Source organism: Coloeus monedula (assembly GCF_965178545.1).
Source record: "Coloeus monedula genome assembly, chromosome: 5".
Taxonomy (NCBI): domain Eukaryota; kingdom Metazoa; phylum Chordata; class Aves; order Passeriformes; family Corvidae; genus Coloeus; species Coloeus monedula.
The window spans coordinates 15,869,953-15,882,390 of record NC_138785.1 but is presented as its reverse complement, the minus strand read 5'-3'; the positions used below and the strand labels follow the sequence as shown (position 1 = coordinate 15,882,390).

At 39.7% G+C, this 12,438-nt stretch overlaps 1 protein-coding gene across 3 annotated transcripts in view; it reads right to left on the bottom strand.

Moving 5' to 3' along the window:
* Positions 1-12,438, bottom strand: part of NR3C2 (nuclear receptor subfamily 3 group C member 2) — a gene marked incomplete at its 5' end in the record, with an annotated part of 190,866 nt that overhangs the window by 23,177 nt on the left and 155,251 nt on the right. For all 3 annotated transcript variants that reach the window (XM_082282331.1, XM_082282332.1, XM_082282330.1), the window contains 2 exons: positions 7,150-7,294; positions 7,702-8,040. In XM_082282331.1, coding sequence (XP_082138457.1) covers positions 7,150-7,294; positions 7,702-8,040 — 484 coding nt within the window. The remainder of the gene's footprint in view (positions 1-7,149; positions 7,295-7,701; positions 8,041-12,438) is intronic.

Sequence of the window (12,438 nt, the reverse complement as noted above, 5' to 3'; positions counted from 1 at the left end):
CTAGCCTGAAGCATGTTACATTTATTATGTACAGGTATGACAGCAGTTTTTCAAAATGTCATTTTCTGTCTGCACTGCTGTGGGGTGGGTATGTAACAAAACCCCTTTATGTACTTCTCTGGATGGGACCTGAGCCACAGTTTATGATAAAGGAAATAGTAGTAACAAGGTATATAAAAAATTTACTGATGAACATCCTCACTTCCCACTGCACTGACACTTTGCATGAATGCAGTATTCCTCACAAAATAATACATGCAAGCAAAAACCATGCAGGGAGGATCACCAAGGAGTGCTTGCTGACCTTTTAACAAGACCAGCAATCGCACAGACAATTTATCAGCAAAGAATGAACACTGACAACTCCTACCAACTCTCATTGTGGCAATAATAATTAGAAATGAGGGATTTGGAGACTGCCAGATGACTGAGATTACAAAAATGTACCGAAATTTAGAAACTACAGGATTAACAGATTGCAAGAGAAGACAAAAGGGTTAACAGCCATCATCCTGCCAAATGTAAAAGTGAAAAAGTAATCATTTAAACAATAGGAGAAGTTACTTATTGGCTTTATCACCATTCACAGATGATCTAACTAATTGCTGCCCCAAGCCCTGAGGTATATGAGGTTAAAAAATTAAAAAAAAAAAGGTGTTTTTAATTATTCATCTTATTTTATTACGTTTATCTTCCTGCTGTTTCCATAGAAATCAGAATACCAGGAAGACTTACAGGCTTCAGCACTGAAAGGGCACAGAGAGGCTGCTGCATCCTTGCACTGCCTTACGCAACACCAAATCCTAATGGTCCCAGCTTCCACAAGCATAATATGAGAGGATTTAGGAACATAATGAAAATGTTATTTACTAATAAACTATACATGATTATTAAATGCAGATTTTTAATACAATCTTAGCTATTTAGCTGAGCTACATCTTAATTTTTAATTTAATTTTATGGCTTTCCTCAATGTTACAAAATCCTCTGCCCATCCACATCCCATGACAACACCAGCAGAGAAACTTTCTAGAAATCCCCTTGTACTGAAGCTGATTTTCTTGCCCCTCTTTACCTCATTTGCTCTCCCTCAACTTTCTTATTTGCAAAATGGATTCTCTATTGTTCATCTATTGCCAATATTAACCTCTGTCTCCTTCTAAATTTTAGAACTTCACACTTGGGGCAATTACCAAAGGCACAGCATGAGAGATGCTTGCAATACTACATTTTTACTTTACTGGGAGCTAAATCTTGCACTTTAAAGAATGTGTTTATGCTAATTTGTAGTAAACTTTGTTAGTTGGTTAAAACCACATTACATACATAGTACGTACTTGGAAAAAATTTTAAAATATGCATATATATACCTTCATCAGTATATTCTGCTCTTAGTGTTTTGTACATAATATTCAGTAAAATGAAGTCTCTACTGAAACCTTTTTACTGTAAGGACTGAACTGCATATGATCTAATACAATAATTTCAGAGATGGAAAAATGACCTAACTGATCCAAATGCTTGTGAAAACTGGTCCCAGTTTTAAACTCAGTTTTTCAAGTTCAGTAATTTGGGTACCTCATATTATGCAATACCTAGTGCTGGTTTTCATTAGGCAAACCCTCAAGTCCTTGACTGAGTGAAAAACCAACAACAGAATGAAGTGCAATGGCCAGGAAATTCAGAACCTGCACACTTCTGCAGCTATGATTTATTCTTTATGCCGCAGATGACAAACTGAGAAAAATCAAAGGAGCAAGAAAACACACAGCACATTAGTCATGCAGTGCATTTGCAAAATACTGTTGAAATATTGATGCCGTACTTTAACGTACTAAAGAGTCTCCACACCGTGTGTCTCAGCATTGCTGAACTCTCTCAGTATCCCACATCACTGCTATTTAACAGCCAGGTAAGGCTGGAATGGTAAATAAGGTAATTTGGGTAGATTTGCTAAAAATAGGAAATGATTTTGAAATCTTGAGTCTTTTCAGAAATCCCTGCGGATCCAGAAATCTACAAAGAGACTGTGTTAAACCTAAAAGCAAAAAATAAATCAAGACCTGTGGGGGAATTCCAGGGTTGGGCCATCCCTCTGGGGTTTTTATGCCAGCACAAACCAAAATATAGAGGAGCAGGGCTTGATTTTTAATATTCATCATCAATACCATCAGCTGTGTTTTTGCCTTATGGATAAATAAGAAGCCACCATGCATCTTCCTTAGGGGAAGGAATGGATAAGCAGTACAGCTTGCCTTGAGGGATGCAGCTTCTGGCTTCCAGCTGGGAGGAGATGTGCTGGGAGCACAAGCCATGGCCCCAAAGGCAGCCCATGTCCCACCGCTCCCACTGGTTTCCCACGTTGTGTGAGTGAGGATCCCTGCCATTCCGTGTCTTGGCTCCTGCTGGGTTTCTGTTGGCAGTGCTGCACTTGTAAATGCTTTTTATTCCTTCCTGAGCCTCTGAAAGGTTGCCAGCCAATGTCCTGACTTAATGTATGGGTGGAAGCAGATACCTGGGATGTTGTCACCAGTAGCCGGCGGGACAGCAACCGCCTGAGCCCGTTAAAACCTGAGCAAGAAGGAGCATCCCTTGCTTTTCTCTGGAATTTAGGTGTCTGACTTCTGCACTGCAAAGACATAAACTCCTACTTTAGAAAAGCTGGGCTCATCAGATTTCTTGTAGACATGAACTGGCACACACACCACCTCTTTTCAAAAATGTTGAGGCCTTTTCCTTCAAAAGGCCAAAGCTGGGGGAAGAGTCATTTTAGCCACTAGTTCTATGATTAATTCATCCAGTAAGGGAAAGACCAATGGAAATTGCAACTGACTTCCCTACATTCCAGAACCACATCTTAAAAATCCTCTTTAAGGCTGCTCCCTGTAGTAAAGAGTTCATTTTGCACAGCTTCAGCCAGAATCCCTGAAAATAAGCTGGCGTTACAAACCACGGGGTTTTGTACATCCCTTGCTTTGTTCTTGCATCCATTCCAGCCAGCACTGCTTGGTTTCCTGCTTTCAGTTGTGTATGTTTTTACTCATTTAATGCTCTGGACTTAAATTATCCATGCATGTGCCCGCCTCAGGTTGAATTAGATTAGAAAATTTTAGCTAAAGTCTTTGGTTAAATCCTAAAGAGAAATTTTCTCCCTCCCTTGAGTTAAATAAACAGTAGCCTTTTTTCTTTTTCTTGCAGGATTTCTGTTACTTTTGCAGTCGGAACCTGAAAAGTCTCAGAGCTTAGGGTTTGAATTAGGGACAGTCTTTTGCCATGTCTTAAGAAAATCTTCCCCACTAATATCTCTGTTCTCCCAAATCCCTAGATCCATTCAAGGTAAGGCTTCCTCAATGACAACAAATGAAGAAAAACCTCCAAGAGTCTCTCACTATATAATCCTTACATCTCATCCAACCTGATCAAAGGAGTCACATGGGAAAAATATTACGGGATAGCATAACTTCAGGGTTTTGTTATGGATACAGTCTTCAAAGCATGCACCAAGAGGGCTTAAACTATGATTTCACGGACCACCTTAATTTTGGAATTTTGCAACTTCTTGAATTTGAGTTTGCACAGCCTAAAGAACATAACTACAACACCTTTTGAGTGTTATCCCATATGCATCAGTCATTCTTTAAGAGTGTTTACCCTCAATAGGAATTATGTGGTGTCATGTATAGGACGGTCTTCTGAAGATTTTACTGATAAAACCAAAGCTGCATCTACAGAATATTAGTTTTGATCACAACTACTACATTAAATAAGAAATGGATTAAAAAACTGCCCATGCCATAACTTACACAAACACAACATAAAACACACTGGTCTATTTTATGCCTCTTTTCAGGTTGTTTTTTAGGCATTTCTGTCACAGGCTGAGCAGCCATTTTTTTATTATTCAGTTAAAATCTTCGTGTTCAGTTAAGCCCAATTAAATCGACGGAATATATGCCTGAACCATAAAGACAAACAGTACACTTAATTAGATATGTAGTATGACTAAATGAAGGCAGACAAATATTTCCAGTCTTCCACAAGCCTAACAGGAAATCAAACCACATATGAGTAGGGAGGCATTCTGCACTGTACACAATCAAAGTTACATTTAACAGCTATTAACAACAGGGATCCTCATTTGTTGTTGGCCTTGTTTATAAGCCTTCAGAATAAGAAAGAAAACAAGATCATATATCATGGCCCTCCAGAAACATTACGACTTCCTTTTATTCACAGTAGTTAAGAGTAAGCGGAAAATTCATTTAACGTAAAACAAAGCCGACTAATTCCACTAATGTCAGCCTCTACTTTCACTCCTTTTTAACTGTTCATTGAAGAAAATGCTGAACCTTCTGGGGCACCAAGGGCCTGGTCAGGGACATTTCTTGTTTTTTCTTGCATAGAGACGGGAAATGACCTCTCCAGACATAACATGAAGAAATGCCAAGAATATCTTGGCCAGGTGATAACAGAAATATAACTCTCTCAAACCAGCAGAAGGAAAGGCATTGTAAAGCATCTCCCTTTCATTCTGCATCAATTAATAAATGTCCTAAAATGCCAAGGGCAGTAAAACACTCAGAAAGTTTCACCAAATAAACCTCGGGGAGGCCTAATAAACTATGTGGCACAGAAACAAAGGCCAGTGCTTAGAATTACGCAGCACATTTCCAAGTCCATGGTACTCAGAAAGTAAGGGTAAGACCAGCCTTCAGTGATTTCAGAGCAAAGCTTCACAGCACTTCACAAACAGGAATACATATTGTATTTTGTATTATGGGAACGGTTTCTACACTGAACTGTATTGACCGTCTTGTACAAGTCTAGTAATCCAGCTCTGGCCTTACCTCAAAACTGGAAAAAGCACTGCATCTCTTAACTTAGAATCACAAAACTGTAGCTTGGGAGGGACCTCTGGAGGTCTCAAGGCCAACCCCCTGTTCCCTGCAGAGTTAATTTCGAAGCTGGAGCAGGCTGCTTGGGGCTTTGCCCAGTGAAGGCTTGGACATCTTCTGAGACAGAGACTCCAAGGTCTCTCTGGGCACCTGCTCGACTGTTTCACCATCTCATTAGGAAATGTCTTCTCCTGCTGCCTAGGAGGCAGTGTGTTGTCCAAACTTGTGATCACAAACTCTCATTCTTCCACTAAGCACCTCCATGAAGAGCCAGACTTCATCTTTTCTACAACTCATTAGGAAGCTGAAGGCTGCAATTTAATCCACACTGTACCATCAGGTCCCTCCCTGTCCCAATCAGCCCTGACCACTTTGGCCAACCTCCACTGGCTCTTTGCAGTTTCTCAACAACTTCCTTTTGCCAGAGAGCCCTAAATTCTGACTGCAAATGCAGTCTCAACCACCATTCTGAATGGCAATGCGAGAAACTGGGAACAAATGCCTGCCATGATGCCCACTGAGTATGAAACACGAGCAAAGTGAGAAATCCCTTCCTGTTTGAGAGGTATATCCATTACTGTTCCAGAGTGAACACCAAACTCCTACTCTTTTACCTCCAAGGAACTTTCTTGTCCTGATTAGCTACTTCAAAAACCCCTGTCCCCCTCTCACATCTCCTGGCAAATTTTTTTTCTCTATTTAGAAACAATTGCCTTCTCTCTGCAATGAGTATATTGCCAAATACAGAGGAGACCAAATACACAGGATAGTGCATAGAGCACTATCTCACATACATATCTGCTTTGGGATGTTTTAATTTTGAACTCCTTTTTCCAACTGGATCCCTACCTCAACCTCAGTATAACTCTACAGGCACCTATCTTCAAGGCTTACAACATAAAACTCACAATTGATCTCAAATTCTCGAAGTTGCTTCAAGCTGCAGTATAATAAGAGCAAGCAATACACGCACTTTTATTTGCAAGCAGGATTGATTTCTCTGTCCAATAAATTGTGACCCCCTGACTGATTTTCTTGAGATGAGGGAAAACTGCTTTTGTGTTTGAACTTTTAGTCTACATTCCCCAAGGAGAACTAAACTCTTCAAAGTTCACATTTTCACTTAGTTCTAGCTACAGATACCTTTTTTCCCCCTGTGACAATTCTCTAATGTCCAAGTCATAATGGAGGTATTTTCAACAAGGAAAATGGCTGACACTACATTTTCAGCTACATGCAGTAAATCATCAGTTCTCCCTCTTAAAAAAAAAAAAAAACCAAACCAAACAATCCTTCTTTGATATTGCTCACTGCTTTGGGACCCATCTCATACTCAATTAATTATTTAGGAATTCCTAAATCAAAGACAGACTATTAAGATGGACAGCAACAAAGCATCTTTTCCAAGAAAAAGATTTCAAAATGTATCAGGAGATTAAGTGATGAGGTTTTTTTTTGTTAATTTTTTTCCTGTTTTGCTTTTTTTCCTCAAGTGTACCCATATCCTATTGATTATGTCTCCTTTTTACCTCTAGAAAAAAACCCCAGTCTTCTGGGACAAGCAAATGATGCAAGCCCCTTTTGGCTGCCTGCACATTCACTTAGATTTTTGACTTTATTGTCTTGTAATAAACACTAGGAGAATGGAACAGAAATTAAATTATAGTCATCAAAAGCAAAGCACTAAACACACAGAGACATAAAATATGAAGGAACACACATACTCAGACGGAATGGTTGATCCTTCTTGTCTGAATGCATCATAAAAGAAGTTATGTTTCATTACTGAAAAAACATTTTGGCTTCTTTCACGGTTGCAAAGAAGGGTAATTAAGACTGTCAAGAAAACACATTTGAACAGCTGTATATTGTTAACAAAAGCACCATTATATGACTGCTCTGAAAAACCCCAGTAATTTAAACATTCACATTTCCTAGAAGTTGGATATTTTTCCAAGCTCCAGTAGATACCAAAAAATGTTCTTTTCTATAAATCCTGGTTGTGTATCAGTCACATTTCAAACCAGTGGGATGGTCCTAGTTTGAGAACACATCCCCATACATAAGGAGAAGTGGACGGCAGTAATCAAAGCTTTGGGAATTGAAAAGTGAGTCACTGAAAAAAATTAAATCTTCAGCTGCTTTTTAAGCCAGGATTAGCTGAAATTTTCTTAGACTGCAAGTATGCCTGAAAAACCAAATAGACAGCAATCCTTCCAGCCTGCACTGAAAAGGGCCATTAAGGAATACTTACTCATCGAAGATCAGGTCTGGAGCAAAATAGAGGAACTGGCTGTTTGTATGTTTGTACGACCTCCAACTCAAGGCGAACGATGACAGACACATCCATGAATACTGAATTAAAGTAATTTGGTCCTCGAGAGGCAAGTTTCTAAATCCTAGAGATCAAACCAGAAAATACCCATGAACTACAAGGGCTGGTCAAACCATCACCAAACACATTGCTCACTACTTCTCTAGTATTCACGAACAAGAGCAACACTCCCACTTCGGAAAAAAATACAACTGTAATTTTTCATTCCAGTGCCAAAACATGTTTTCTTCTTAAGAGGCTATTATTGAAAATTAAAGCTTTCTAAATATCAATCACAGACATATGAAACAAACATTACATAAAATAAGAAAAAAACCCAACAATCTTCTCTCGGAGGTTCATCTCACACCCCCCAATTGCAGGCTTTTTCAACGAAGTCCATTAATTCAAGATGGAATTTGTCAAGCAAATAGTTCTTTGAGCTAAAAGAAACAGTGAAGTGACATCTCACCAGATGACTCACAGTCCTACCTGGAAGAATCTTTGCCCACTTTACCACCTGAATCATCTGCTTGCCGGCCAGGCGGTTTAAGGTGGAAAGCAGATACTCCGCTGTGTCCGGCTTCGAGCTGTCGTATCCTGCGTACACGATCTCCGGTTCAATGCTTTCAAGGATCTTAACAGGAGAGGGAGTGAGTGCTGGTGAGATAGCAGACATGTGGGGGACAAGTGCAGTGTTGACAGAGGGCTCGGTCACAGGCGCGATGTACGTCGTCCCTTCCTCGGGGCTCTGCGGGGGTGGCTGCTGCCGCTGCTGGGGCTGCTCCTCGTGCATCCCTTTCAATTTCCCCAACTTTTTGGACTTCCGGGCTGTGAAGATGAACAGCATGAGAACCAAGTCAGTACAGAAAGCCAGAAAAACCCTGGGCTTTATATAGGAAATGGAAGCAGAAGTATAATCTCAAAGTTCTTAAGCAAAAACAGGCACAGGACCCAAAATACCTCACTGCCTGCAGCATCATCACACTGGAAAAAGGACAAAAAGACACCTCTAGGCTCATTTTCACTCCTTTACTGGATGTTTCTATACATGACGGAATGTCCAGTATCTGCCTCCATACAGACATGCAGAAAACATCCTAGTTACTGTGGCTGGTGCCAACTAAACATTTCAGAACTGCAATCACTTATCATCTACAAGACTGCAATTCATGTTCTTCCATAGCATTTGGTCATCAAAAGAAATCTGCACAATATTAGCAGACTCAGAGTCCTCCTAAGCTTTTGCCTCAACTTGAAATGTAGTCAATCCATTTTGAACAGCCCAAGCTAGTCAAGTCCCCTTGCTTTTGCTGCTTTGATACATCCGTAACAGCTTTGCCCTCTTCTCTTGAGTAATTCTGAACTAATTCTTAAATATTTATTCAGTTAAAAAAAAAAGACTGTACCTCCTATAACACCTTTGTCACTGCTATCAACACGTCCCTGATGATTTGCCTTCCCTTTTCATTTCCTTTTTTTTTTCTTTAATGCTACCCACCCTAGTTTTCTTTACTAAATACTCTGAGAATCCAGCAATGCTATGAAGCTTCCACTCCTTGAAGAGAGGCCAGCCACTCCGTATGGGTTGCATTCCCAACTTTACCATAGCATGAGGAAAGAATTGGAATTAAAAATGAAGACAATTCTCTTAAAAAAACACACACAAAGAACCAAACCAAAAGCCCATCACCAGCCTTTTTGCAATAGGGAAACGTAACACCACCACCACCAAAATCTTTGAAGTCAATGAATAATGAACTGCATTTAAATGTTTGCAGCTCTTTCAGAATAACTTCTCTCAAATATAGTCTTTCTTATCTATCTGGACACAGCTTAAACCCTTGTCTGAACTTTTATCTTCCTGTCTCTTGATTACTACAACATTCCTTTTACTGTCATCAGTAATACAAGCCTATCTCACTCCCAATTGGAATACTATTGCAAATAGTCCCTTCCTAGTCCATATCCTTTCCCAATTTTACCTCAAGTTTTTTCCCCATCATCAATTCCCCTCCCCTATCTATCCTTAAATATAACCCCTTTTCTGCAGTTCCAGGATCCTTTCTGGACAACCTCCACCTCATCCCTCCTCTTCTCCAAAATGTTCACTTCCACTCCAGCTCAGCATGCCATGTCACTGCCTCCTGGGAAGCTTTCAAAGCTTGCTCTATGAACTTGTTCCTGCTCCTCTTATTTGCAGTGCAGAACACTCCTCAAAGAGACCCACGGAACCGCCTCGTTACTCTTCTACAAACCAACATTTTAAGAAACCCCCCCTCAACAGCAGAGCTGCTGCTGGTGCCCTCAGACCATTTCTGGTGACAGCAGCCATTAATGTTTCACTGTTTCCTTGACATTGCAGCTGCTTGCCCAGAGCCAGCAGCTGGGAATGACCGAGGCAGGATACAGACACCCAGGGTCCAGGACAACGCACACCCAAGTGCAACAACAGCCTGCTGTTTTCAACACTTCCTTGCTGGGACAGTACCTTGAACTCAGAGGTGATGGTTCAATGGAAAAAATTATTTATTAGGGTAAACATGAGGCACTGCTACAGAAAACAGTGATATTACTACTCATGCACAAGATATTGAAGGTGCCCAAAGAGATGCTCCTTCACTATGGTGTTCAAAAGATGAGTAAAATTCACTGCTACTGCAGCATGTCCTGCATGAAACAGGGAGTCCAAAATCCCAGCATCAGTTTCTAAACATTTCCATCACACCACGAAGGATCTTTCTGGTGGATCTCAGCACCAACAACCCTCAGGTAACCTACAGAGAACTTCAGAGATCTTTGTTTAACTTTTATCACTTTTCCTTATGAGAGCTGGAGGAAATAAGGTGAAGGAAATTAATATCATTGATTCACCTACAGGACGTATGTCTGCTTTCGAGAATTCCTTATTTTCTCCATGCCTGCAGACATACAGACCAAGTGAGGCAAGTTGAATTTTTAAATAAAAGGATTGAATACGCAAATACAAATGTACTGCTCCTAACAAAGTTTGAAGTTCTTTTGTTCAGCTAACCACATCTACTTAAAAACTTCCTAATTATCAAAAGCATTAGCACAGGTTACATAGGAATAGCTGTCCATTTGAAGTTGTAAGGAAGAGACGAGACAAGTACCTGTCAGCAAAGGTTTCACGGCAGCTTATTCTGTTTCAAGACACAGGAATTGTGAGAAGATCCTTCTAAAAGTCTGTTCAAATCCTATCTCTTACTTTTCTATTATGAAATTCTTAAAAAAACTCATTCAAACAATGAAGAATTTTTTTATCGTCCGGCACATCAAGTTACATGGATATGACACCCATTCTTCAAGATGTCATTTTCAACACCAGTACCCAAAAATCCATTTTACAAAGCAGCAGCTGATCATTTTGTTAAACAAGCATTTTCCTTACTCTTCAAAATAAAACAGAGGGAGTTACAGGCAAAGCAGACAACCCTGGTAAGTTCAATCCTCAAAAGTAAGTGAAAATGCAGTTGTTCCCCATTTGGTGCAGCTGCACCTACGTGAGGGTGTCCTGGTGAAATCACTGTGAACACCAAATATAGTTTGCATTTATCTTAGAAAGGCAAAGCTGGACTTACAGATTTTTCAACAAAATAAATCCCAAAAGCAAAGCAACGATGAGCAAGCTCAGCTGAATGTCTGATGAGGAGTTAACAGAGCCACTGGACACTGAAAACAGAGTTTAAAAATAAGCCTGAAGGAGTGGATAGATATTAGTGTCTGCTGCTATTATTCATTAAATTTATCAGGCACTGTTTTTTTTTTTTTCTGTTACCAAAACAGGACTAAAAATAAAGAACTCTACACATCTTTCATGTTTGCAGAGGCAAAAAAATGCATTCGCACCATAACTACATCAGAATAAAAAAAAGTGTTGGTTTACCAACTCCATCAAGTATCCTGCAACACAGATAATTGATCACATACTTAAGTTTGTATGCTCTCTTATCCAAGAGTTTTTTATTAAAAGAAAAAAAAAAAGAGATTTTTCCATGTATAAAACTGGCATAAAAATGTGTTTTAGTTTCATTTTCTTCCATTATAATGCTTTTAAAATGAAACTGAGAAAAACATTACTGCTTGACAGTCATGTTTACAGTGAAGAAAACTGTATTTTTCATTTGGCTTCATGCCAGTGCTGTAGCTCAACTGGTTTGGTAACTCCCACAGAAACCAACAAGTAAAGATTAAATACAAACTCTGAGCAGTACATACTCCAAGCTGCTCTTTAAAAGCTCTCTCACTCCAATACCAACTACAAACTGACTAAGCCACCTCTGAATGGGAGAGTAAAAGCCATGCTCATCAGGATTACTCCCTGGAAATGCTCACAAAACCCCTGGCTCTCCGCTCAGACCAGGGGATGGATGAAGCATGGAGCATTTCAAGTGACAAAGCTGAAGTCTGAAGCCTGTCTGGGGTTAGGACAAGAGTTTCATCCACATGGCTGCGCAGCAGTGCCTGCAGGACTTCCTGTCCCTCCTGTTCAGTGTGACTGCAGCCAGAATATCATATTATAATTCTCCTATTTTTATATCACCTTAGACAGAGTAATAGGTGATGAAAAACAAACAATAGAGAAAGACACCACAGATATACCCCGAGGTTAAAATCTCAAATATCTGTCATGACTTTTGTTGAGTATTTTAGGTGGTCTTTATGTTCCAATTTTCTACGTAGGGCGAATTACAAGACTTGCAATGACAATCCCCTGGAATGTAATTTTTTTTTTTTAAAGATGATATTCAAAGCTTGCCTTGATGTCCATCAGAAAAACATTTATTGTTTGTATACCTAAAGACACGATTTACATGTCTAAGATCTTTAATTAATCACATATATAAAGCTCTGCCAGAGCAATGACCAAACTGATCCTGACCCTACAGATCTTTATTATATTGTATGCATATTTCAATCCATAGGGGATATCAAAAGCACATTATAAGAACCTATGCTACCTCTAGTATAAAGCAGAGAACATTAGTGGAGGGAGAGGGGAAACCAGAATGGACACAGCAGAGGAAACAGAAAGTGGTGGAAGTTTAAAAAAGATCTAAAGAAGAAGAGAAAGCAGCAATTGGAGTAAATACATAAAACATAAAGGACAAAGGCGGGGGGGAGGATCACTATATGCACCTCAAACGAGGTATAATTTGGGATCATTCCTAAGTGTGTACTGTACCACTAGTGATCTAGGCAGCCTGA